General features: G+C 41.2%; 1 protein-coding gene across 1 annotated transcript; it reads right to left on the bottom strand.

Annotated features, from left to right (window-relative positions):
* Positions 1–1090: 1090 nt before the first annotated feature.
* LOC107076670 (mucin-22-like) lies at positions 1091–22933 on the bottom strand. Its single transcript, XM_069189979.1, has 26 exons — positions 22437–22933; positions 21146–21406; positions 20758–20870; positions 20443–20659; positions 19819–19956; positions 17421–19493; positions 16130–16390; positions 15742–15854; positions 15427–15643; positions 14803–14940; positions 13092–14477; positions 11794–12054; positions 11407–11519; positions 11092–11308; positions 10463–10600; positions 8749–10137; positions 7701–7961; positions 7313–7425; positions 6998–7214; positions 6375–6512; positions 5787–5912; positions 5521–5649; positions 5026–5106; positions 4508–4620; positions 3540–3738; positions 1091–2769 (listed from the first exon to the last, which is right to left on the bottom strand). The coding sequence occupies exons 1-26, from the start codon at positions 22930–22932 to the stop codon at positions 2546–2548; spliced, it is 9132 nt and encodes a 3043-aa protein (XP_069046080.1). The 5' UTR covers position 22933; the 3' UTR covers positions 1091–2545.
* Positions 22934–22967: the final 34 nt, after the last annotated feature.

The following is a 22967-nucleotide window of genomic DNA, read 5'->3' as shown; positions in this document are numbered from 1 at the left end:
AGATGTGTTCCTTCCTTACAAAGATGATCAATTATGTCGACACCACCTCTTCAAGCTGGCCAGGAAGCCGAGGAAAGCGCACTTAGAGGTTTTTAATGAATAGCCAAAGATAGTTTCTTCGGCTGCCTTTCGAAACGTGGAAATCAATTCGTTCTGTGCTGGGACCTTAAAGAGCGAATAGGTCAGCCACTCTGTTTGCTGATTAAGGTAGAGGCCACTGCGTACCAACATTGCGCTCAAGACAGGCAGATAGCAGAGCAGAAAAGAAAATGCAAAGCAAAACCTAAGGTGCACGAGAAAGGTGTGATTTAAAAAAATATGCACGATCGTATTTCATTGCTTTACATTTTAAAATCAATTCAATTCAAGCGCGATAATCCAATGTAATTAAAAACGCAATCAAAAGTTTTCGTGCCTAACACTGTCCTGAGAATTTACAGACATACAGTATTGCAAATCAGGGAACAGGTAACTAGATCGAAATGATCCTTTCTTTTCACAACTTCGTTCCTTTCTTCGGCCTGAGGTCCAGCAACAGTGAACACGCCCGAAAGAGCCGTGAAGAGACGTGTTTTTAATGACAGCTTCGACCGTGTGTGTGTTGGAAGCACAAAGCCAGAATCGCCTACCGCCTTTCCTCTGAATAATTAAATAAGACCGGAGCGCTGCTCTGCTGCGCTCTTCTCCTGTACACCGCCCAGAGCGGTTGCCTTGGAAACACGGCGCCACATCCCTGGTGATGAGGATGGATGAGTCTTAGGAGGAGGCGAGGCAGAGAGACGCACTGTACCATCAGCGCAGATGGTACCCTCACGCCCCGCGACCAGCAGCGAAACTCTGACCTCATCTGGAGCATCAGGATACAGTTGCGGTAGTTTAGCCACGCGGTTTTGCACGACGGGTTAATTCTGAGACCCACTCCCGAGAAGAGAGGCGCAACAACATTGTTTTGGGTTGTTTATGCCGAGAGAATATGAGAGAACGACTTGTTCACATCGAGAGAATAGGCAGCAAGGGATGAAGCGCGTAAATAGCATCCTGAAGAAATAAATAAAGGATTTAAAAGGAAAAATCGAAACAGTACATCACCCAGGAGGCACGAAGATTTTATTTTCTGCCCTTAATTGGATACAGAGCTCAGCTTTATAACTCGCCTGCTAACACCGTAGGGACAGGAGCCCCTAGCTCCTAAAACAGAACACCCAGAAACACGCTTCTCAAGAACGCCCATCAACTTCTATTGAACCACGGCTTTGAAAAAAAAAATAATAATAAAAGAAAAAGGAGATCAATGGTGCCGCGGTGCCGACTGGTCGCCCATCTGATGAAGCGTTTGTTCGGGTCGGCGGATTTGGCTCCCCCTCGCGCAGACTTCCTGATCTGCGCGCAGAAACCGCCTGACGTCAGAGTCATTCAGCTTCATGCGCTCCTGAGCAACACTGCATGCGTACGACGCGCCAAACAACAACAACAACAACAACAACAACAACAATAAAACATTCCCTTTCTAGCTAGGTTTCCCCCAACACCCTAAAATAAAAAAATCTTAATCTTACAATCACTGAGTTTGTCACAGACGGTTTAACTGCAGAAACGGCTTGCTCTGCAGCCGGTAATTACGGTACTTCAGTAGAAACCCAGGGTTTGTTACATGGAGTTCAATATATTATTGTAATGCTGATATGCTTTATTTATATGGTAGGACTCTGTTAAATTGTAGTTTAAAACACAGTATAATCAAAGTACAGTATAAGTGCCACTAATCTTTCTCTGACCCAAATACCCACGTGATCCTTTGTTTAATATCTCTAGCCTGATTATGAAAACTCATTTGGTAAAATATTTAAATGTTCTTTGCAAATATCACACAGGAATGCCTTATCATTTTCAACTTGAATTTAAGTCATATAAAAGCAAGCACATAAATCAACTGCTTTTTAATAGAAAAATACACATATACAATAGATAAATATATTTGTTTCCATTTGATAAAGTGCATATCTCAGATCTCTCCCCTTATTTTCAAAAACGTAGGTAAACTGTTGAAAAGTGGTTTCTGTCTTGTAGCTGTAAATCCGTATGGTTAGGAAAACCACATTTTCCAGATCAGTAAAATCGATGTAGATTAATCATTGCCTTTTTCATGCCATCTAAAAGTAGTGCAATCCGTTTAATAAAATCATTCCTTAAACAATAGCCAAGAGAAAGCCATGATACTTTATCATTCACTTAATCCTTGCATATGCTGGGGAAAAATGTATATACTGTATATAAAATGATTACTGTATTATATATATGAAGAGCCTTTAAAACGTATAGGGTTTAGAGTGATCACAGCTTTTACCTAAAAGATTATAATAAAACATTTAAAGACTAGCAATAAAAATACCTGTAACATATGATTTATGTTGTTTTCTAAGAATAATAACCTGCACAGTCCGTTAATTAAAATTAAAAAGAACCTGTTTTAGACAGTTATGAAGATGTATATATATTTTTGTTTACGTCCCTGAGATTTAAAAAAATGTCATGAATAAGAAACCAGTTACACATCCCGGTAAATAAAGCTCCCGTTATTTCCAAAAGGGACCAAGTTTCTAATCCGTTCTACTTGCTGGACAGGGTACTTGGCACATTTCTTTACTGTGCGCCTCGCTGTGAAGAATATGACAAAGATTACTCCAACCAGCAAAATAAAGCCGAAGAGAACTCCGATCACGATAACGGCAACCCGCCAGCCTCCTCCGTCTGCCGGTGCTGAAGGGATTTCTGCACAGAACGGGAAAACAAGCAAAAGGTTAGTGTACTGAACACCACCTGCTCACAAGTGTGCACAATCAGAAAACAAGCAGGGCTTTGCTATGCCCTAGTAGTACAAGCGTAAATATCAGACAGAAACTATGGGGGCACATTGAATACGTCTGAGGGTCCAATCTTACTAAAGAGACCTTAAAATATCTTGGCGAACACATTTAGCCATCCGCCTCGGACCACACCTACACCATCACCATCTACAGTACCTCATTATGATTTCTTATTTATTGCACATCTCCAGTCATTGTTTACACGTCTGTATTGTTTACATTCAAGCTGTCTGCATGTTTACTTGTACATTGTCTACTGTTTGTTTGTCTATTGTCGTGATGCACTGTTTGCACTTTGTGTTTTTACACTTGTTTTACAATCGAGAGACTTTCTGTAAGTAAGAATCCCATTGTACCAGTACATGTACCGGTTACATATGGCTATAAAGATCAAGCTCAAGTTCAAATCGTCTATTGGTTCTGCAAAGCCGATTGGTCTTCATGCGCTCCTGCGTCAGTCAGAGTTCAGTCTCCACCAGCCACCAGGGCAAGATGTTGGACACGCAGAAGTACCAAACAAAAGAAAGGCGCCACCTACAGTACGTATCTATATATAGGACAGGACGGAGTTCTAGGAAATCCAGAAAAATGAAAATAGTCTTTGTTGAATGGCAAAAAAAAGGGCAAAAAAAAAAACCAGACAGACAGCTTTAAATGGGTTCGTGTTACACATACTTTCTGTAACGACACTAGCTGTGCTGTCCAGGTTCTGCTGAACCACATCCTGCAGAGCGGTCTGAAACGTGCTGTCGTCACTTCCGTTTCTGCCGTCGAACCCGGACACGAGGTACACTTTCACACTTCCCTTCTGGAAGCCGACTATCGTCAGGTCGAAAGTGTTGTCCGACAGAATGGATCGCATCTTATTAACAATCTAAAATATATAAAAAAAAATGTATATTTACAGGCACCTTAATTAGCGGCTCACACTTTCGTGAAAACATCAATATAAAACTAAATGAGTCACCAAAGGCTCTGGTGTACGGAAGCCCATTGGCGCCACTGAGAAAAAGGTATTGTGTTTACACAAAATAACCGTTTAAATGCAATAACTATTGCATCTTGTTTAAACACAATATTTTTTTTTCCTAACAGACTTCCATAATGGTGATGTCTGCCATATGAACGGTAGAATAAACTGGAATTGTTTTAGAAAATGGAAAACATTAATAAAGGTGTTTGTGTAGATTAAATCCAGCATTGACAGGTACTGTATATCCTTGTTTAGGTTTTGCAGGGGGATATGCAATTGCTTCACACAGGACCGCTATACATGTATGTATTACAAATGTTAAATTAATTACCGATAAACCAATTGCTTGCAGGAACCCAATTCATTACCAATTAACCAATTAACTCCCCAGTAACCTGGCAACATGTGAGGCCCTGGATACGATCTATTCACAGGGGTTGTGACTTTAAGCAGATCTCATCTTTACTGTCATTGTGTGAATATAAGTCTTTTCAAGTAGACAGAGAGCATCAAAATGCACTATCCTCGCAGTTTACTTTGATTCTTTCAAAACACAATTTTATAGCTGATTGCAGTAAGTAAAATCTAAAGTGTTTAAATGTTTTTAAAAAACCCTACACAGTTTATGTAAGTCTCACTGAAAGCAGTATTCATGTTTTTTAACCCTTACTGTAATGGTGATGTTTAAAGAAAGCGCTATCGAGGCATCACTCTCTGGGTTATACAGAACGGGATTGAATTTCCATGACTGCAGAACAACTGTGCACTTGTACACATTCTGTCCTGTAAGAAAACAATGAAGAACCAGTGTTTGAGCTGGAGCAGCTGGCTAACAAACAAGACCCTTCTGCACCATCTTCCACCCCAACACAAAACATTAGTACTAACATATAATATGACCATTATATTATAAATATATTTGATTAACTATTACATTAGCAATAACACAAATGACACGTTTTTACTTAGAGCAGTAATATTTGTGGAACAAATAGTAGTTCATTAATTCAAAAAACAGATTTGAAGGTATATTCAGTATACCCCAGAAAGTTAATAGTCACGCTTTTATACTATAGTAATGTAAAGTTACTAGTAAATAAAAAATATTTTATAGAAATAAAATTCAGTACTATTCTACCTTATGTGTAAAGCTACGCAATATTGAAAATGAACGAACAACAAACTTACGTGAGCAAACTGATTTGGATTTCAGGCAGTTATTTCCAAGTGAACAGAGATCACTCCCCCCGTTGAAGCAATCAACAGGATCTGCAACAGGGAAGTTCCTGCTGTAATTGTGTTCAATGAGGTCCCATAACCAGAACTGGGCACAAGGGAAATAGGTATGCAAGCCTCATGGGCAGGTAACAATTTGGGAAGCTCAGTTACCTTCCTCATGGGGATAAAACCCAGAGAGACAATTAAAATAGTTAGTCTTACTTAGTCTGACCTGCCCATCAATGCACCTTCTGTAATTACACACCATGCAAACTCCCCATGGACAGACACCCAAAGTGAAAATCAAGCCCAGAGCCCTAGATCAATGAGGCTGTAGTACTAGCCTTCACAGCACTGTGCCAGCCTCCAGTTGTATAAACACCACAGAAATGTGAGAAATCCTGAAGTGATTGTGCACAGACAGATCAGTTGTTTTGATCTGATCTGACTTTCTATACTCTTTACCTTGACACAGTCGTCCGGGATTTGAAGGATTCTGATCTATCAGGCCGTCGTAGCAACTGCATTTGTAGCCACCCGGATTAGCAATGCACTGAGCAAGCGATGAGCATTTGAGCTGGCACTTATCAGTTCCTGGAGTGGAAAAAGACATTTCAAACTGCTTGCAAAGAAAACTGGCAACGGTTTGCCCTTCAATAAACAAAGAAAACCCTTTTATATCCGACATGAATTTGAATTCTGAATTCCCACTTTTGTTTTGGAATTCTTACCTGTAGTCATGGCGGGATTGAAAGAAGATGTAACAGTTGCTGGTGTCACTGTAACTGTTGCAGGTTTTGTGGGATTGGACACAGAAGTGCTATTTGTTGGTGCTGCCATGGTTGTTATGATTTTCACTGTCATAACAGAGAAGAGATACAAGTAATCATCAATACAACATTCAAAGATATTGGCATTTAAAATATGCTAATTAGGCAGAGTCATGTCACAATCAGGAATAATAATTAAAGGAGAGGTGGACTCTAACAGTACTTCAGGTGGGTAGCTGCGTCAGCATGCGTAGGCTGTAGTACTGTTTGTTTCACGTCAATGTACTATACATAAAGGGGATTTTTTTCTGTAATAAGAAAATAATAGAAATTCAATTATTATTGGCATGGTTGTTCAATTAACACTCATATGTACCAATGAATGTTATTAATGTTAAACTACTTTGTGTTCATGCATTCATGTACCATGTATATTGTAGGCTCCTTTCCTCTCTGTCAATGTGCAAAGACATCATTAGGAACTGCTGTTCATTCATAAGCATAAGCATAAGGCTGCCATTATGAACAGTTCCAGAAGTACTTTCTTACCTTTACAGTCCCTCCCAGGAACATCGGGGCTTAGGTCTGTAAATCCTGACTTGCAAGCACAGGTATAGGTGCCATTGTATGCAGTGCAGGTGGCGTTCTCTGAGCAGGAACTGCTGCCATCCTTACAAGCATCCGCCTCTGAAATATAGTAGGAGCCAATCATGAACAGATAAAACAATTACTTCATACAGCAGCATCAGATCACAGTCTTTATTCTGCTTTTCTTCTGTGTTCTGTGTTCACAATCCATCAACTGACTGTTCCCATCAAATGTCAAGTAAGAGAACAAACCTGCCATAGAGAACAGAATGAAATAAAGTGCAATAGCCATGTTTCCACAGACATAGATGGCTACATTTGTGAATTATTTCATTGCCGTGGCTATCTAATGGCATTCATTGCAGCAAAATGTCAATGAGTCATTGAATAGTTTCCTGTATCTCTGTTAAATATCCTATTGCATCCTTGCGTTGAAGATCAGAAACTTCAGTTACTGTTTCTAATTAACATATTATTTTTCTCCTGTTCTTTGCTCATTAAAACATGCGTTGCAAATAGTACATTGTAGGACTGAATGAGTAACTAACTTCTCAGGTACCTATTGTTAATGAAGGCAGACATACCTGTCACAGATGTTTGGTTAAGATCAACTCCAAGTGCCGAACTGTTAAGGGCTTTGATGAAAGTTTTCTGAATGACGGTGGTGTCCAGCGAGAAATTGGAGTTTGTAACAATGTCGAAATCAACAATCACACTCCCTTGGCGAATGCTCTTTATCACCACCATCATTTGTTTTGACTGAATGAGACTTTGGAAGTTTGCTGGAAGATTCTTTACAATCTAGAAAGAGTGGAAGAAAGATGTGGAATAAGTCTTGCTCAGTGGACTTCACAGAGTTATACATTGCATAGTTGGAATGTATGAGACAAATTGCTTACCTCTCGTGTGAAGTTTGCAGCAAATTCTATATATTGTGGACTAGTAGTGTTCTTATATGCTGACACAAACTCAAAAGTTGTAATCCGGGTCACTGCAGTGTAAACTTTTGCAGCTACATGGAGAAAAACAACAAATTCCTTGATTACAAAATGGTATAGGAGAATGCAATGATTTTACTGTATAGAGCAAAGTACAATACTTCTATGGACCAATGTGCTTTTCTGTATGAACTGTGAGTACACCTTAATCATTATGTAAACTGCAATATAAAAATAAAGCATTAAAATTTTAATTAATTAAATTATTTCAAACTAAATATAAACGTAAATGTATCTAAGGGGGTCTAATTTCTTTAAAAAACTGAATACACATAATTATGATACTTACCAGTTGTAATTATTTTTGAAAGCACTTTCTTCTCATGGCATGGAGTCATTTCTATGAGTACAGTGTAATTCACTCCAGGATCCAGATTTGTAAATTCTGTGCTGGTTATTGTCACGTTTCTTTCAATGATATTGTCGCCATTTTCTGATTTCAGCTTCACTTTGTATGACATCTGGGCAATGAGATTAATTCCACTCCAGCTCACTCTTATTGTGGTGCTGGTGACTTCCTCAAGCTTGACGAAAGTCACTTCACTACTTTCTACAACACAACAAACAACATGTGAATGAAGAAAAGATCAAAGAAAGAAACTATACACAATAAGTTAAGTGGATACAATATAAATGCAGTGTGTAGTTGGGATGCTGTATTTTTTAAGATATTACCATAAAGGGAAGAGTACTGTAGCTATGACATACATGGAAATTTTGCAAGAACACAGTACAAAATTTTACAATTTATCTTCTAATGAAAATAAATCTTAAACATCAAACATTTTTCAAAGAACAAATATAAGTAAAAAGACAGAAAGATTGCTTTGACTAAGCACATTTTATTCATTTTATAAGTGTGTTATGAGAGAGGAACAGTGGCGCAGTGGTTAGCATGAATTGCAGCCCTGGGCCCCAGGTTCAATTCCATAGGGCTTCTGTCTGCGTGGAGTTTGTATGTTCTCCCTGTGTTTGTGAGGGGTTCCTCCAGGTGCTCAGGTTTGTGCTCGGCCCTAGGTGTGAGTGTGTTCATGTCTGTGTGTGTGTCTGTGTGTGCCCATCCAGGGCTATCCTGCCTTGTGCCTGTTGCATGCTGGGATAGGCTTTAGCCCCCCCCCCCCATCTATGAAATGGAAGAAGTGGTTAGAAAATGGATGGATGTATTTTATGATTGCAATGGACACAGCACATCCTTCAACTGCATTGAATCAAGCTGTCTGAATGTTCTTGTGATTCTCCAATCATACACAACCCTTGGTAGAAGGCAAAGGCCTCAGCCCTTTACTGTAGATGCTTAGTATGATTACTATGATGCTTCTTCAATGAGACTTACTTACCACAGGTGGTAGTAGGAGCAGCAGTACGAGGAGAAGTCAAGGTACTTGTTGAGGTTGGAGACGACACGCTGCTTATTAGGACTGAAGTTTTCCCTGTTGTACTGGAGGATGATGACATTCCTGTTGTGTTAAAGGAGGTACTTGCCGGTTGTGACAGTGTTGCTCCAGATGTGGAGGCTGAGGAAAAAGTTGCGGGCCCAGGTGCCATTGAAACAGGCACTTTGGTAGTCACTCCAATATCTGTTGATGTTGTAACTCCAGTTGTACCTGAATAAGCTGATGACCAAATCACTGCTGTTATGTTTTCAACTGTAGACACTTCTGGTGAACTTGAAGTTGTGCTGCTTTGTGCAGAAGACAGACTTGAAGTTGATGTGCCTGTTACCATTGTTGCTTTTGCTGTTGCAGGGGATGTTGGAGAATCTGTAGCTGGTGATGGAGTGGTGGTTGGTGTTGATGTCGTTGATGACATTTGTATTATTGTACCACTCGGCATGGAACCACTGAGAGTAGCTGACGTTCCACTTGCTGGTGAGGAGGATCTACTTGTTGCTTCTGATGCAGATGATGAGGCTTCAGTTTTCGTTGTAGCTGGTCCTGCTGACGTGGGCATTACGGGTGATGTTGAGGTTGATACAAATGAGCTTTCTGGTGTGCCAGGACCTGGAGATTTTGAAGACTCTGTAGTTAATGATACACTGGTGGCTGGAGTTGTCAGAGATTGTTCCATTGTACCTGATGCTGATGTAACTGTTACAGGAGCAAAGTTCACCTCAGTTGTCATCGTCTCTAGTGTGGTGGAGGAGGAGGAGGACATTTGTAAAGTTGTGGCACCTGCAGTAGGAGCAGTGGATGATGTTCTAGGTCCAGTTGTAGGTAAAAATGGGGTGCTGGTTCTTGCTGCAGTGTGGGATGGAGTCATACTTTCAGCTGTGTAAAGTCCTGTTGATGTGGCTGATGTCACTGGTTCTGATGTTGCGGATGTTGTTGATGTCCCTGGGGTGATTCTGGATGCCACTGAAACAGTGGTGGTTGACTGGGGGAGAGCTGTACTTTCATCTACTAAGGGAGAAGAAGAGGCTGAGGCACTTGTTGAGGCTGAAGATGACACATTGCTTGTTTGGTTTGAGAACGTGTCTGTTATACTGGAGGATGATGTCATTCCTGTTGTACCAATGGCAGTGGTCTCTGATGTTGGCAGTACTGTTCCAGGTGTGGAGGCAGAGGAATGTAATGTGACTCCAGATGATGTGGAAACAGGAGTAGTGATAACTTCATTAGCTGGTGATGTTGTACTTGAATAGGTTGTTGAAGGCAGTGACATTTCTGGTGAAGCTGTATTTCCTGTCGTAGATGTTTGTGGTGTACTTGCAGGAGTTTCACAACAGGCTATAAAAAAGGGGAATGATTTTATAAGAACTGCAACATATAAATAACACTTTAATCATATAATTAATTTGAAAAATATATTTTCCTTCTCTCAAGGCATGGAAATATTGTAAAAGACAACAGTTATAGAATAGTTTTTTTTGACAATTAAGGTTGTCAAAATAACAACCCTAAATGATGCTGTCTCTGTCAAACAGATTTATATTCATGAATTGCTGCTCTGAGTATAAGACTGTTTGTTGACAGCGACCACTGTGAACTGCTGTTAATCCATTAGTCAGTTATAAGGCTGCCATTATGAACAGTTCTAGAAGCACTTTCTTACCTTTACAGTCCCTCCCAGGAACATTGGGGCTTAGGTCTGTAAATCCTGACTTGCAAGCACAGGTATAGGTGCCATTGTATGCAGTGCAGGTGGCGTTCTCTGAGCAGGAACTTCTGCCATCCTTACAAGCATCCGCCTCTGAAATATAGTAGGAGCCAATCATCAATAGATGGTTGATAAAACAAATACTTCACACAGCAGCATCAGGTCACATCAGCATCAGTCTGCGTTGTGCCTTTCTTCTGTTTTCAGTGTATGTAAATCCTACTGTATATATCTGACTCAAATGTTCACAAGAGATCAAAACAATCATAAAGAAAAGTATGTCTAACTGAAAAAGCCATATGTCCTCAGACTGACAGTGATGCATTTGTGATTTGTTTCATTGCTACAGTATGTCTCCATTTGGTGAGGAACACAGCAATTTGTCATTGAATTGAGCTCTATATCTGTGTTTAGTATTCTAATACGTCCTTATTTTTAAGCTTAGTTACTTTTTGTTTGTAAATGTTACTCTTCTCCTGTTCCTTGTCCATTGTAACATACTGTATCTTACAAATTATGCACTGAAAGACTGAATTAGTCACATCTAATTCTCAGGTACCTATTGTTAATGAAGGCGGACATACCTGTCACAGATGTTTGGTTAAGATCAACTCCAAGTGCTGAACTGTTAAGAGCTTCGATGAAAGTTTTCTGAATGACGGTGGTGTCCAGAGAGACGTTGGTGTTTATAACAATGTCGAAATCAACAATCACACTCCCTTGGCGAATGCTCTTTATCACCACCATCATTTGTTTTGACTCAATGAGACTCTGGAAGTTTGCTGGAAGATTCTTTTCAATCTAGAAAGAGTGGAAGAAAGATGGGGAATAAGTCTTGCTCAGTGGACTTCACAGAGTTATACATTGCATAGTTGGAATGTATGAGACAAATTGTTTACCTCTCGTGTGAAGTTTGCAGCAAATTCTATATATTGTGGACTAGTAGTGTTCCCATATGCAGACACAAACTCAACAGTTGTAATCCGGGTCACTGCAGTGTAAACTCTTGCAGCTACATGGAGAAAAACAACAAATTCCTTGATTACAAAATGGTATAGGAGAATGCAATGATTTGACTGTATAGAGCAAAGTACAATACTTTATGGACCAATGTGCTTTTCTGTATGAACTGTGAGTAAAGCTTAATCAGTATGTAAGCTGCAATATAAAAATTAAGCATTAAAATTAAAATGAATTAAATTATTTCATACTAAAGATAAACGTAAATGTATCTAAGGAGGTCTAATTTCTTTAAAAAACTGAATATGCTTAATTATGATACTTACCAGTCGTAATTATTTTTGAAAGCACTTTCTTCCCATGGCATGGAGTCATTTCTATGAGTACAGTGTACTTCACTCCAGGATCCAGATGTGTAAATTCTGTCCTGGTTATAGTCACGTTTCTTTCAATGATATTGTGGCCATTTTCTGATTTCAGCTTCACTTTGTATGACATCTGGGCAATGAGATTAATTCCACTCCAGCTCACTCTTATTGTGGTGCTGGTGACTTCCTCAAGCTTGATGAAAGTCACTTCACTACTTTCTACAAGAAGCCAAACAACATGTGAATGAACAATGAAAACAGGAACAGGTTGAACGCAATGAATCATGTAAGCAAGATAAGAACACAAAGGGCAGTGTGGATATTGTCAATTTCTGTGACACTGTCATAAAGAGACTTTTTGGAAATGTTTATAATGCTGTGGAATTTCTGAATTTCCTGTCATAGGAAAAAAACATTAAACCAATATCTTAAACTGAAATCCCTTTAAATAGCTTTCATGCAGAAAAATACTATATATGTTTTTGAACAAAACACATTTTATTAAATGCATATTGTAACAGTGCAGGAGTGGGAGGAGCCGCGGTGAACACCGGTAAATCTGACTCCCTGACTGAGGGGGCACAGGCACCAGTGCGAGGTTAGCGAAAGCCGAAAAAAAAGGAAAAAGAAACATGTGCCGCTTCCCACAGCGGAGTCAAGGCTGGACTGTCCCTATTTAACAGGGCCCAGCCTGGGAACAAGAACTGCTTGAGGCCGCGGTCCCCGGACTGGACCTTCCCGAACTAACAGGGTCCAGTCTGGGGGGAAGGAGCGCGAGGCCAAAAATAAAAAGAACAAACCCTGACCCGTTGGAGATACAGTACTCAGTGGGACAGGAGAAAAACGACAGCCTTGCGCTCTCGTCACAGGCCCCTCCGGATGGTGGTGGAAGGTGCTCCCCTTGCGGGGTACTGCTCGCCCCTCCAGGAGGTGTTCAGGGTGTTTTTAAAGAGCGCTGACGGCTGCAGCTCGTCCTTAATCAGCCAGGGCAGCTGTGGTTGCTAAGGCAACGCGTTGCCCTTTATCCAGGGCTCTGCCTCCACACTGAACACGCTCTCGCGTCATGCCACAATATATCTTTCAGGACTGCAATGACCAGGGTACAGCAGGTAGTTTAACTGCATTGAATCAAGCTGTCTAAACATTCCTTTCCTTCTCAAATGACATACATGTTCTGGTGGAAGGGAAGTGCTTTCGCTCATTTCTATAAATGTTTAGTTTGATTACTTGATGCTTCTTCAATGAGACTTACTTACCACAGGTGGTAGTAGGAGCAGCAGTACGAGGAGAAGTCAAGGTACTTGTTGAGGTTGGAGACGACACGCTGCTTATCAGGACTGAAGTTTTCCCGGTTGTACTGGAGGATGATGACATTCCTGTTGTGTTAAAGGAGGTAGTTGCCGGTTGTGACAGTGTTGCTCCAGTTGTGGAGGCTGAGGAAAAAGTTGCGGGCCCAGGTGACATTGAAACAGGCACTTTGGTAGTCACTCCAATATCTGTTGATGTTGTAACTCCAGTTGTACCTGAATAAGCTGATGACAAAATCACTGCTGTTATGTTTTCAACTGTAGATGCTTCTGGTGAACTTGAAGTTGTGCTGCTTTGTGCAGAAGACAGACTTGAAGTTGATGTGCCTGTTACCATTGTTGCTTTTGCTGTTGCAGGGGATGTTGGAGAATCTGTAGCTGGTGATGGAGTGGTGGTTGGTGTTGATGTCGTTGATGACATTTGTATTATTGTACCACTCGGCATGGAACCACTGAGAGTAGCTGACGTTCCACTTGCTGGTGAGGAGGATCTACTTGTTGCTTCTGATGCAGATGATGATGCTTCAATTTTTGTTGTTGCTGGTCCTGCTGACGTGGGCATTACGGGTGATGTTGAGGTTGATACAAATGAGCTTTCTGGTGTGCCAGGACCTGGAGATTTTGAAGACTCTGTAGTTAATGATACACTGGTGGCTGGAGTTGTCAGAGATTGTGCCATTGTACCTGATGCTGATGTAACTGTTACTTGAGCAAAGTTCACCTCAGTTGTCATCGTCTCTAGTGTGGTGGAGGAAGAGGACATTTGTAAAGTTGTGGCACCTGCAGTAGGAGCAGTGGATGATGTTCTAGGTCCAGTTGTAGGTAAAGATGGGGTGCTAGTTCTTGCTGCAGTGTGGGATGGAGTCATACTTTCAGCTGTGTAAAGTCCTGTTGATGTGGCTGATGTCACTGGTTCTGATGTTGCGGATGTTGTTGATGTCCCTGGGGTGATTCTGGATGCCACTGAAACAGTGGTGGTTGACTGGGGGAGAGCTGTACTTTCATCTACTAAGGGAGAAGAAGAGGCTGAGGCACTTGTTGAGGCTGAAGATGACACATTGCTTGTTTGGTTTGAGACCGTGTCTGTTGTACTGGAGGATGATGTCATTCCTGTTGTACCAACGGCAGTGGTCTCTGATGTTGGCAGTACTGTTCCAGGTGTGGAGGCAGAGGAATGTAATGTGACTCCAGATGATGTGGAAACAGGAGTAGTGATAACTTCATTAGCTGGTGATGTTGTACTTGAATAGGTTGTTGAAGGCACTGACATTTCTGGTGAAGCTGTATTTCCTGTCGTAGATGTTTGTGGTGTACTTGCAGGAGTTTCACAACAGGCTATAAAAAAGGGGAATGATTTTATAAGAACTGCAATATATAAATAACACTTTAATCATATAATTAATTTTAAAAATATATTTTCCTTCTCTCAAGGCATGGAAATATTCTAAAAGACAACAGTTATAGAATAGTTTTTTGGACAATTAAGGTTGTCAAAATAACAACCCTAAATGATGCTGTCTCTGTCAAACAGATTTATATTCATGAATTGCTGCTCTGAGTATAAGAATTGTTTGTTGACAGCGACCACTGTGAACTGCTGTGAATCCATTAGTCAGTTATAAGGCTGCCATTATGAATAGTTCTAGAAGCACTTTCTTACCTTTACAGTCCCTCCCAGGAACATTGAGGCTGAGGTCTGTAAATCCTGACTTGCAAGCACAGGTATAGGTGCCATTGTATGCAGTGCAGGTGGCGTTCTCTGAGCAGGAACTGCTGCCATCCTTACAAGCATCCATCTCTGAAATATAGTAGGAGCCAATCATCAAAAGATGGTTGATAAAACAAATAATTCACACAACAGCATCAGGTCACATCAGCATCAGTCTGCGTTGTGAATTTCTTCTGTTTTCAGTGTATGTAAATCCTATATATCTGACTCAAATGTTCACAAGAGATCAAAACAATCATAAAGAAAAGTATGTCTAACTGAAAAAGCCATATGTCCTCAGACTGACAGTGATGCATTTGTGATTTGTTCCATTGCCACAGTATGTCTCCATTTGGTGAGGAACACAGCAATTTGTCATTGAATTGAGCTCTATATCTGTGTTTAGTATTCTAATACGTCCTTATTTTTAAGCTTAGTTACTTTTTGTTTGTAAATGTTACTCTTCTCCCGTTCCTTGTCCATTGTAACATACTGTATCTTACAAATTATGCATTGAAAGACTGAATTAGTCACATCTAATTCTCAGGTACCTATTGTTAATGAAGACAGACATACCTGTCACAGATGTTTGGTTAAGATCAACTCCAAGTGCCGAACTGTTAAGAGCTTCGATGAAAGTTTTCTGAATGACGGTGGTGTCCAGAGAGACGTTGGAGTTTGTAACAATGTCGAAATCAACAATCACACTCCCTTGGCGAATGCTCTTTATCACCACCATCATTTGCTTTGACTCAATGAGACTCTGGAAGTTTGCTGGAAGATTCTTTTCAATCTAGAAAGAGTGGAAGAAAGATTGGGAATAAGTCTTGCTCAGTGGACTTCACAGAGTTATACACTGCATTGTTGGAATGTATGAGACAAATTGCTTACCTCTCGTGTGAAGTTTGCAGCAAATTCTATATATTGTGGACTAGTAGTGTTCCCATATGCAGACACAAACTCAACAGTTGTAATCCGGGTCACTGCAGTGTAAACGTTTGCAGCTACATGGAGAAAAAATACAAATTCCTTGATAACAAAATGGTATAGGAGAATGCAATGATTTGACTGTATAGAGCAAAGTACAATACTTCTATGGACCAATGTGCTTTTCTGTATGAACTGTGAGTAAAGCTTAATCAGTATGTAAGCTGCAATATAAAAATTAAGCATTAAAATTAAAATGAATTAAATTATTTCATACTAAAGATAAACGTAAATGTATCTAAGGAGGTCTAATTTCTTTAAAAAACTGAATATGCTTAATTATGATACTTACCAGTCGTAATTATTTTTGAAAGCACTTTCTTCCCATGGCATGGAGTCATTTCTATGAGTACAGTGTACTTCACTCCAGGATCCAGATTTGTAAATTCTGTCCTGGTTATAGTCACGTTTCTTTCAATGATATTGTGGCCATTTTCTGATTTCAGCTTCACTTTGTATGACATCTGGGCAATGAGATTAATTCCACTCCAGCTCACTCTTATTGTGGTGCTGGTGACTTCCTCAAGCTTGATGAAAGTCACTTCACTACTTTCTACAAGAAGCCAAACAACATGTGAATGAACAATGAAAACAGGAACAGGTTGAACGCAATGAATCATGTAAGCAAGATAAGAACACAAAGGGCAGTGTGGATATTGTCAATTTCTGTGACATTGTCATAAAGAGACTTTTTGGAAATGTTTATAATGCTGTGGAATTTCTGAATTTCCTGTCATAGGAAAAAAACATTAAACCAATATCTTAAACTGAAATCCCTTTAAATAGCTTTCATGCAGAAAAATACTATATATGTTTTTGAACAAAACACATTTTATTAAATGCATATTGTAACAGTGCAGGAGTGGGAGGAGCCGCGGTGAACACCGGTAAATGTGACTCCCTGACTGAGGGGGCACAGGCACCAGTGCGAGGTTAGCGAAAGCCGAAAAAAAAGGCACATGTGCCGCTTCCCACAGCGGCGTCAAGGCTGGACTGTCCCTATTTAACAGGGCCCAGCCTGGGAACAAGAACTGCTTGAGGCCGCGGTCCCCGGACTGGACCTTCCCGAACTAACAGGGTCCAGTCTGGGGGGAAGGAGCGCGAGGCCAAAAATAAAAAGAACAAACCCTGACCCGTTGGAGATACAGTACTCAGTGGGACAGGAGAAAAACGACAGCCTTGCGCTCTCGTCACAGGCCCCTCCGGATGGTGGTGGAAGGTGCTCCCCTTGCGGGGTACTGCTCGCCCCTCCGGGAGGTGTTCAGGGTGTTTTTAAAGAGCGCTGACGGCTGCAGCTCGTCCTTAATCAGCCAGGGCAGCTGTGGTTGCTAAGGCAACACGTTGCCCTTTATCCAGGGCTCTGCCTCCACACTGAACACGCTCTCGCGTCATGCCACAATATATCTTTTAGGACTGCAATGACCAGGGTACAGCAGGTAGTTTAACTGCATTAAATCAAGCTGTCTAAACATTCCTTTCCTTCTCAAATGACATACATGTTCTGGTGGAAGGGAAGTGCTTTCGCTCATTTCTATAAATGTTTAGTTTGATCACTTGATGCTTCTTCAATGAGACTTACTTACCACAGGTGGTAGTAGGAGCAGCAGTACGAGGAGAAGTCAAGGTACTTGTTGAGGTTGGAGACGACACGCTGCTTATCAGGACTGAAGTTTTCCCGGTTGTACTGGAGGATGATGACATTCCTGTTGTGTTAAAGGAGGTACTTGCCGGTTGTGACAGTGTTGCTCCAGTTGTGGAGGCTGAGGAAAAAGTTGCGGGCCCAGGTGCCATTGAAACAGGCACTTTGGTAGTCACTCCAATATCTGTTGATGTTGTAACTCCAGTTGTACCTGAATAAGCTGATGACGAAATCACTGCTGTTATGTTTTCAACTGTAGATGCTTCTGGTGAACTTGAAGTTGTGCTGCTTTGTGCAGAAGACAGACTTGAAGTTGATGTGCCTGTTACCATTGTTGCTTTTGCTGTTGCAGGGGATGTTGGAGAATCTGTAGCTGGTGATGGAGTGGTGGTTGGTGTTGATGTTGTTGATGACATTTGTATTATTGTACCACTCGGCATGGAACCACTGAGAGTAGCTGACGTTCCACTTGCTGGTGAGGAGGATCTACTTGTTGCTTCTGATGCAGATGATGAGGCTTCAGTTTTTGTTGTTGCTGGTCCTGCTGACGTGGGCATTACGGGTGATGTTGAGGTTGATACAAATGAGCTTTCTGGTGTGCCAGGACCTGGAAATTTTGAAGACTCTGTAGTTAATGATACACTGGTGGCTGGAGTTGTCAGAGATTGTGCCATTGTACCTGATGCTGATGTAACTGTTACTTGAGCAAAGTTCACCTCAGTTGTCATCGTCTCTAGTGTGGTGGAGGAAGAGGACATTTGTAAAGTTGTGGCACCTGCAGTAGGAGCAGTGGATGATGTTCTAGGTCCAGTTGTAGGTAAAGATGGGGTGCTGGTTCTTGCTGCAGTGTGGGATGGAGTCATACTTTCAGCTGTGTAAAGTCCTGTTGATGTGGCTGATGTCACTGGTTCTGATGTTGCGGATGTTGTTGATGTCCCTGGGGTGATTCTGGATGCCACTGAAACAGTGGTGGTTGACTGGGGGAGAGCTGTACTTTCATCTACTATTTCATCTACCATTGTTGTTTTTGCTGTTGCAGGGGATGTTGGAGAATCTGTAGCTGGTGATGGAGTGGTGGTTGGTGTTGATGTTGTTGATGACATTTGTATTATTGTACCACTCGGCATGGAACCACTGAGAGTAGCTGACGTTCCACTTGCTGGTGAGGAGGATCTACTTGTTGCTTCTGATGCAGATGATGAGGCTTCAGTTTTCGTTGTTGCTGGTCCTGCTGACGTGGGCATTACGGGTGATGTTGAGGTTGATACAAATGAGCTTTCTGGTGTGCCAGGACCTGGAAATTTTGAAGACTCTGTAGTTAATGATACACTGGTGGCTGGAGTTGTCAGAGATTGTGCCATTGTACCTGATGCTGATGTAACTGTTACTTGAGCAAAGTTCACCTCAGTTGTCATCGTCTCTAGTGTGGTGGAGGAAGAGGACATTTGTAAAGTTGTGGCACCTGCAGTAGGAGCAGTGGATGATGTTCTAGGTCCAGTTGTAGGTAAAGATGGGGTGCTGGTTCTTGCTGCAGTGTGGGATGGAGTCATACTTTCAGCTGTGTAAAGTCCTGTTGATGTGGCTGATGTCACTGGTTCTGATGTTGCGGATGTTGTTGATGTCCCTGGGGTGATTCTGGATGCCACTGAAACAGTGGTGGTTGACTGGGGGAGAGCTGTACTTTCATCTACTAAGGGAGAAGAAGAGGCTGAGGCACTTGTTGAGGCTGAAGATGACACATTGCTTGTTTGGTTTGAGACCGTGTCTGTTGTACTGGAGGATGATGTCATTCCTGTTGTACCAACGGCAGTGGTCTCTGATGTTGGCAGTACTGTTCCAGGTGTGGAGGCAGAGGAATGTAATGTGACTCCAGATGATGTGGAAACAGGAGTAGTGATAACTTCATTAGCTGGTGATGTTGTACTTGAATAGGTTGTTGAAGGCACTGACATTTCTGGTGAAGCTGTATTTCCTGTCGTAGATGTTTGTGGTGTACTTGCAGGAGTTTCACAACAGGCTATAAAAAAGGGGAATGATTTTATAAGAACTGCAATATAAAAATAACACTTTAATCATATAATTAATTTTAAAAATATATTTTCCTTCTCTCAAGGCATGGAAATATTCTAAAAGACAACAGTTATAGAATAGTTTTTTGGACAATTAAGGTTGTCAAAATAACAACCCTAAATGATGCTGTCTCTGTCAAACAGATTTATATTCATGAATTGCTGCTCTGAGTATAAGAATTGTTTGTTGACAGCGACCACTGTGAACTGCTGTGAATCCATTAGTCAGTTATAAGGCTGCCATTATGAATAGTTCTAGAAGCACTTTCTTACCTTTACAGTCCCTCCCAGGAACATTGAGGCTGAGGTCTGTAAATCCTGACTTGCAAGCACAGGTATAGGTGCCATTGTATGCAGTGCAGGTGGCGTTCTCTGAGCAGGAACTGCTGCCATCCTTACAAGCATCCATCTCTGAAATATAGTAGGAGCCAATCATCAAAAGATGGTTGATAAAACAAATAATTCACACAACAGCATCAGGTCACATCAGCATCAGTCTGCGTTGTGAATTTCTTCTGTTTTCAGTGTATGTAAATCCTATATATCTGACTCAAATGTTCACAAGAGATCAAAACAATCATAAAGAAAAGTATGTCTAACTGAAAAAGCCATATGTCCTCAGACTGACAGTGATGCATTTGTGATTTGTTCCATTGCCACAGTATGTCTCCATTTGGTGAGGAACACAGCAATTTGTCATTGAATTGAGCTCTATATCTGTGTTTAGTATTCTAATACGTCCTTATTTTTAAGCTTAGTTACTTTTTGTTTGTAAATGTTACTCTTCTCCCGTTCCTTGTCCATTGTAACATACTGTATCTTACAAATTATGCATTGAAAGACTGAATTAGTCACATCTAATTCTCAGGTACCTATTGTTAATGAAGACAGACATACCTGTCACAGATGTTTGGTTAAGATCAACTCCAAGTGCCGAACTGTTAAGAGCTTCGATGAAAGTTTTCTGAATGACGGTGGTGTCCAGAGAGACGTTGGAGTTTGTAACAATGTCGAAATCAACAATCACACTCCCTTGGCGAATGCTCTTTATCACCACCATCATTTGCTTTGACTCAATGAGACTCTGGAAGTTTGCTGGAAGATTCTTTTCAATCTAGAAAGAGTGGAAGAAAGATTGGGAATAAGTCTTGCTCAGTGGACTTCACAGAGTTATACACTGCATTGTTGGAATGTATGAGACAAATTGCTTACCTCTCGTGTGAAGTTTGCAGCAAATTCTATATATTGTGGACTAGTAGTGTTCCCATATGCAGACACAAACTCAACAGTTGTAATCCGGGTCACTGCAGTGTAAACGTTTGCAGCTACATGGAGAAAAAATACAAATTCCTTGATAACAAAATGGTATAGGAGAATGCAATGATTTGACTGTATAGAGCAAAGTACAATACTTCTATGGACCAATGTGCTTTTCTGTATGAACTGTGAGTAAAGCTTAATCAGTATGTAAGCTGCAATATAAAAATTAAGCATTAAAATTAAAATGAATTAAATTATTTCATACTAAAGATAAACGTAAATGTATCTAAGGAGGTCTAATTTCTTTAAAAAACTGAATATGCTTAATTATGATACTTACCAGTCGTAATTATTTTTGAAAGCACTTTCTTCCCATGGCATGGAGTCATTTCTATGAGTACAGTGTACTTCACTCCAGGATCCAGATTTGTAAATTCTGTCCTGGTTATAGTCACGTTTCTTTCAATGATATTGTGGCCATTTTCTGATTTCAGCTTCACTTTGTATGACATCTGGGCAATGAGATTAATTCCACTCCAGCTCACTCTTATTGTGGTGCTGGTGACTTCCTCAAGCTTGATGAAAGTCACTTCACTACTTTCTACAAGAAGCCAAACAACATGTGAATGAACAATGAAAACAGGAACAGGTTGAACGCAATGAATCATGTAAGCAAGATAAGAACACAAAGGGCAGTGTGGATATTGTCAATTTCTGTGACATTGTCATAAAGAGACTTTTTGGAAATGTTTATAATGCTGTGGAATTTCTGAATTTCCTGTCATAGGAAAAAAACATTAAACCAATATCTTAAACTGAAATCCCTTTAAATAGCTTTCATGCAGAAAAATACTATATATGTTTTTGAACAAAACACATTTTATTAAATGCATATTGTAACAGTGCAGGAGTGGGAGGAGCCGCGGTGAACACCGGTAAATCTGACTCCCTGACTGAGGGGGCACAGGCACCAGTGCGAGGTTAGCGAAAGCCGAAAAAAAAGGCACATGTGCCGCTTCCCACAGCGGCGTCAAGGCTGGACTGTCCCTATTTAACAGGGCCCAGCCTGGGAACAAGAACTGCTTGAGGCCGCGGTCCCCGGACTGGACCTTCCCGAACTAACAGGGTCCAGTCTGGGGGGAAGGAGCGCGAGGCCAAAAATAAAAAGAACAAACCCTGACCCGTTGGAGATACAGTACTCAGTGGGACAGGAGAAAAACGACAGCCTTGCGCTCTCGTCACAGGCCCCTCCGGATGGTGGTGGAAGGTGCTCCCCTTGCGGGGTACTGCTCGCCCCTCCGGGAGGTGTTCAGGGTGTTTTTAAAGAGCGCTGACGGCTGCAGCTCGTCCTTAATCAGCCAGGGCAGCTGTGGTTGCTAAGGCAACACGTTGCCCTTTATCCAGGGCTCTGCCTCCACACTGAACACGCTCTCGCGTCATGCCACAATATATCTTTTAGGACTGCAATGACCAGGGTACAGCAGGTAGTTTAACTGCATTAAATCAAGCTGTCTAAACATTCCTTTCCTTCTCAAATGACATACATGTTCTGGTGGAAGGGAAGTGCTTTCGCTCATTTCTATAAATGTTTAGTTTGATCACTTGATGCTTCTTCAATGAGACTTACTTACCACAGGTGGTAGTAGGAGCAGCAGTACGAGGAGAAGTCAAGGTACTTGTTGAGGTTGGAGACGACACGCTGCTTATCAGGACTGAAGTTTTCCCGGTTGTACTGGAGGATGATGACATTCCTGTTGTGTTAAAGGAGGTACTTGCCGGTTGTGACAGTGTTGCTCCAGTTGTGGAGGCTGAGGAAAAAGTTGCGGGCCCAGGTGCCATTGAAACAGGCACTTTGGTAGTCACTCCAATATCTGTTGATGTTGTAACTCCAGTTGTACCTGAATAAGCTGATGACGAAATCACTGCTGTTATGTTTTCAACTGTAGATGCTTCTGGTGAACTTGAAGTTGTGCTGCTTTGTGCAGAAGACAGACTTGAAGTTGATGTGCCTGTTACCATTGTTGCTTTTGCTGTTGCAGGGGATGTTGGAGAATCTGTAGCTGGTGATGGAGTGGTGGTTGGTGTTGATGTTGTTGATGACATTTGTATTATTGTACCACTTGGCATGGAACCACTGAGAGTAGCTGACGTTCCACTTGCTG

The sequence above is a fragment of the Lepisosteus oculatus genome, chromosome 5 (assembly GCF_040954835.1).
Source record: "Lepisosteus oculatus isolate fLepOcu1 chromosome 5, fLepOcu1.hap2, whole genome shotgun sequence".
NCBI lineage: Eukaryota > Metazoa > Chordata > Actinopteri > Semionotiformes > Lepisosteidae > Lepisosteus > Lepisosteus oculatus.
The sequence above is the reverse complement of the archived record's forward strand: the minus strand, read 5'-3'. Positions and strand labels throughout refer to the sequence as shown.

Coding starts and splice junctions, on each gene's coding strand:
- LOC107076670 (XM_069189979.1), bottom strand. CDS start 22,932: ATGCCAAGTGGTACAATAATACAAATGTCATCAACAACATCAACACCA. Junction 12,055..13,091: donor TGCTCCTACTACCACCTGTG/GTAAGTAAGTCT, acceptor GGCTTCTTGTAG/AAAGTAGTGAAGTGACTTTC. Junction 11,309..11,406: donor CTGCAAACTTCACACGAGAG/GTAAACAATTTG, acceptor CACTCTTTCTAG/ATTGAAAAGAATCTTCCAGC.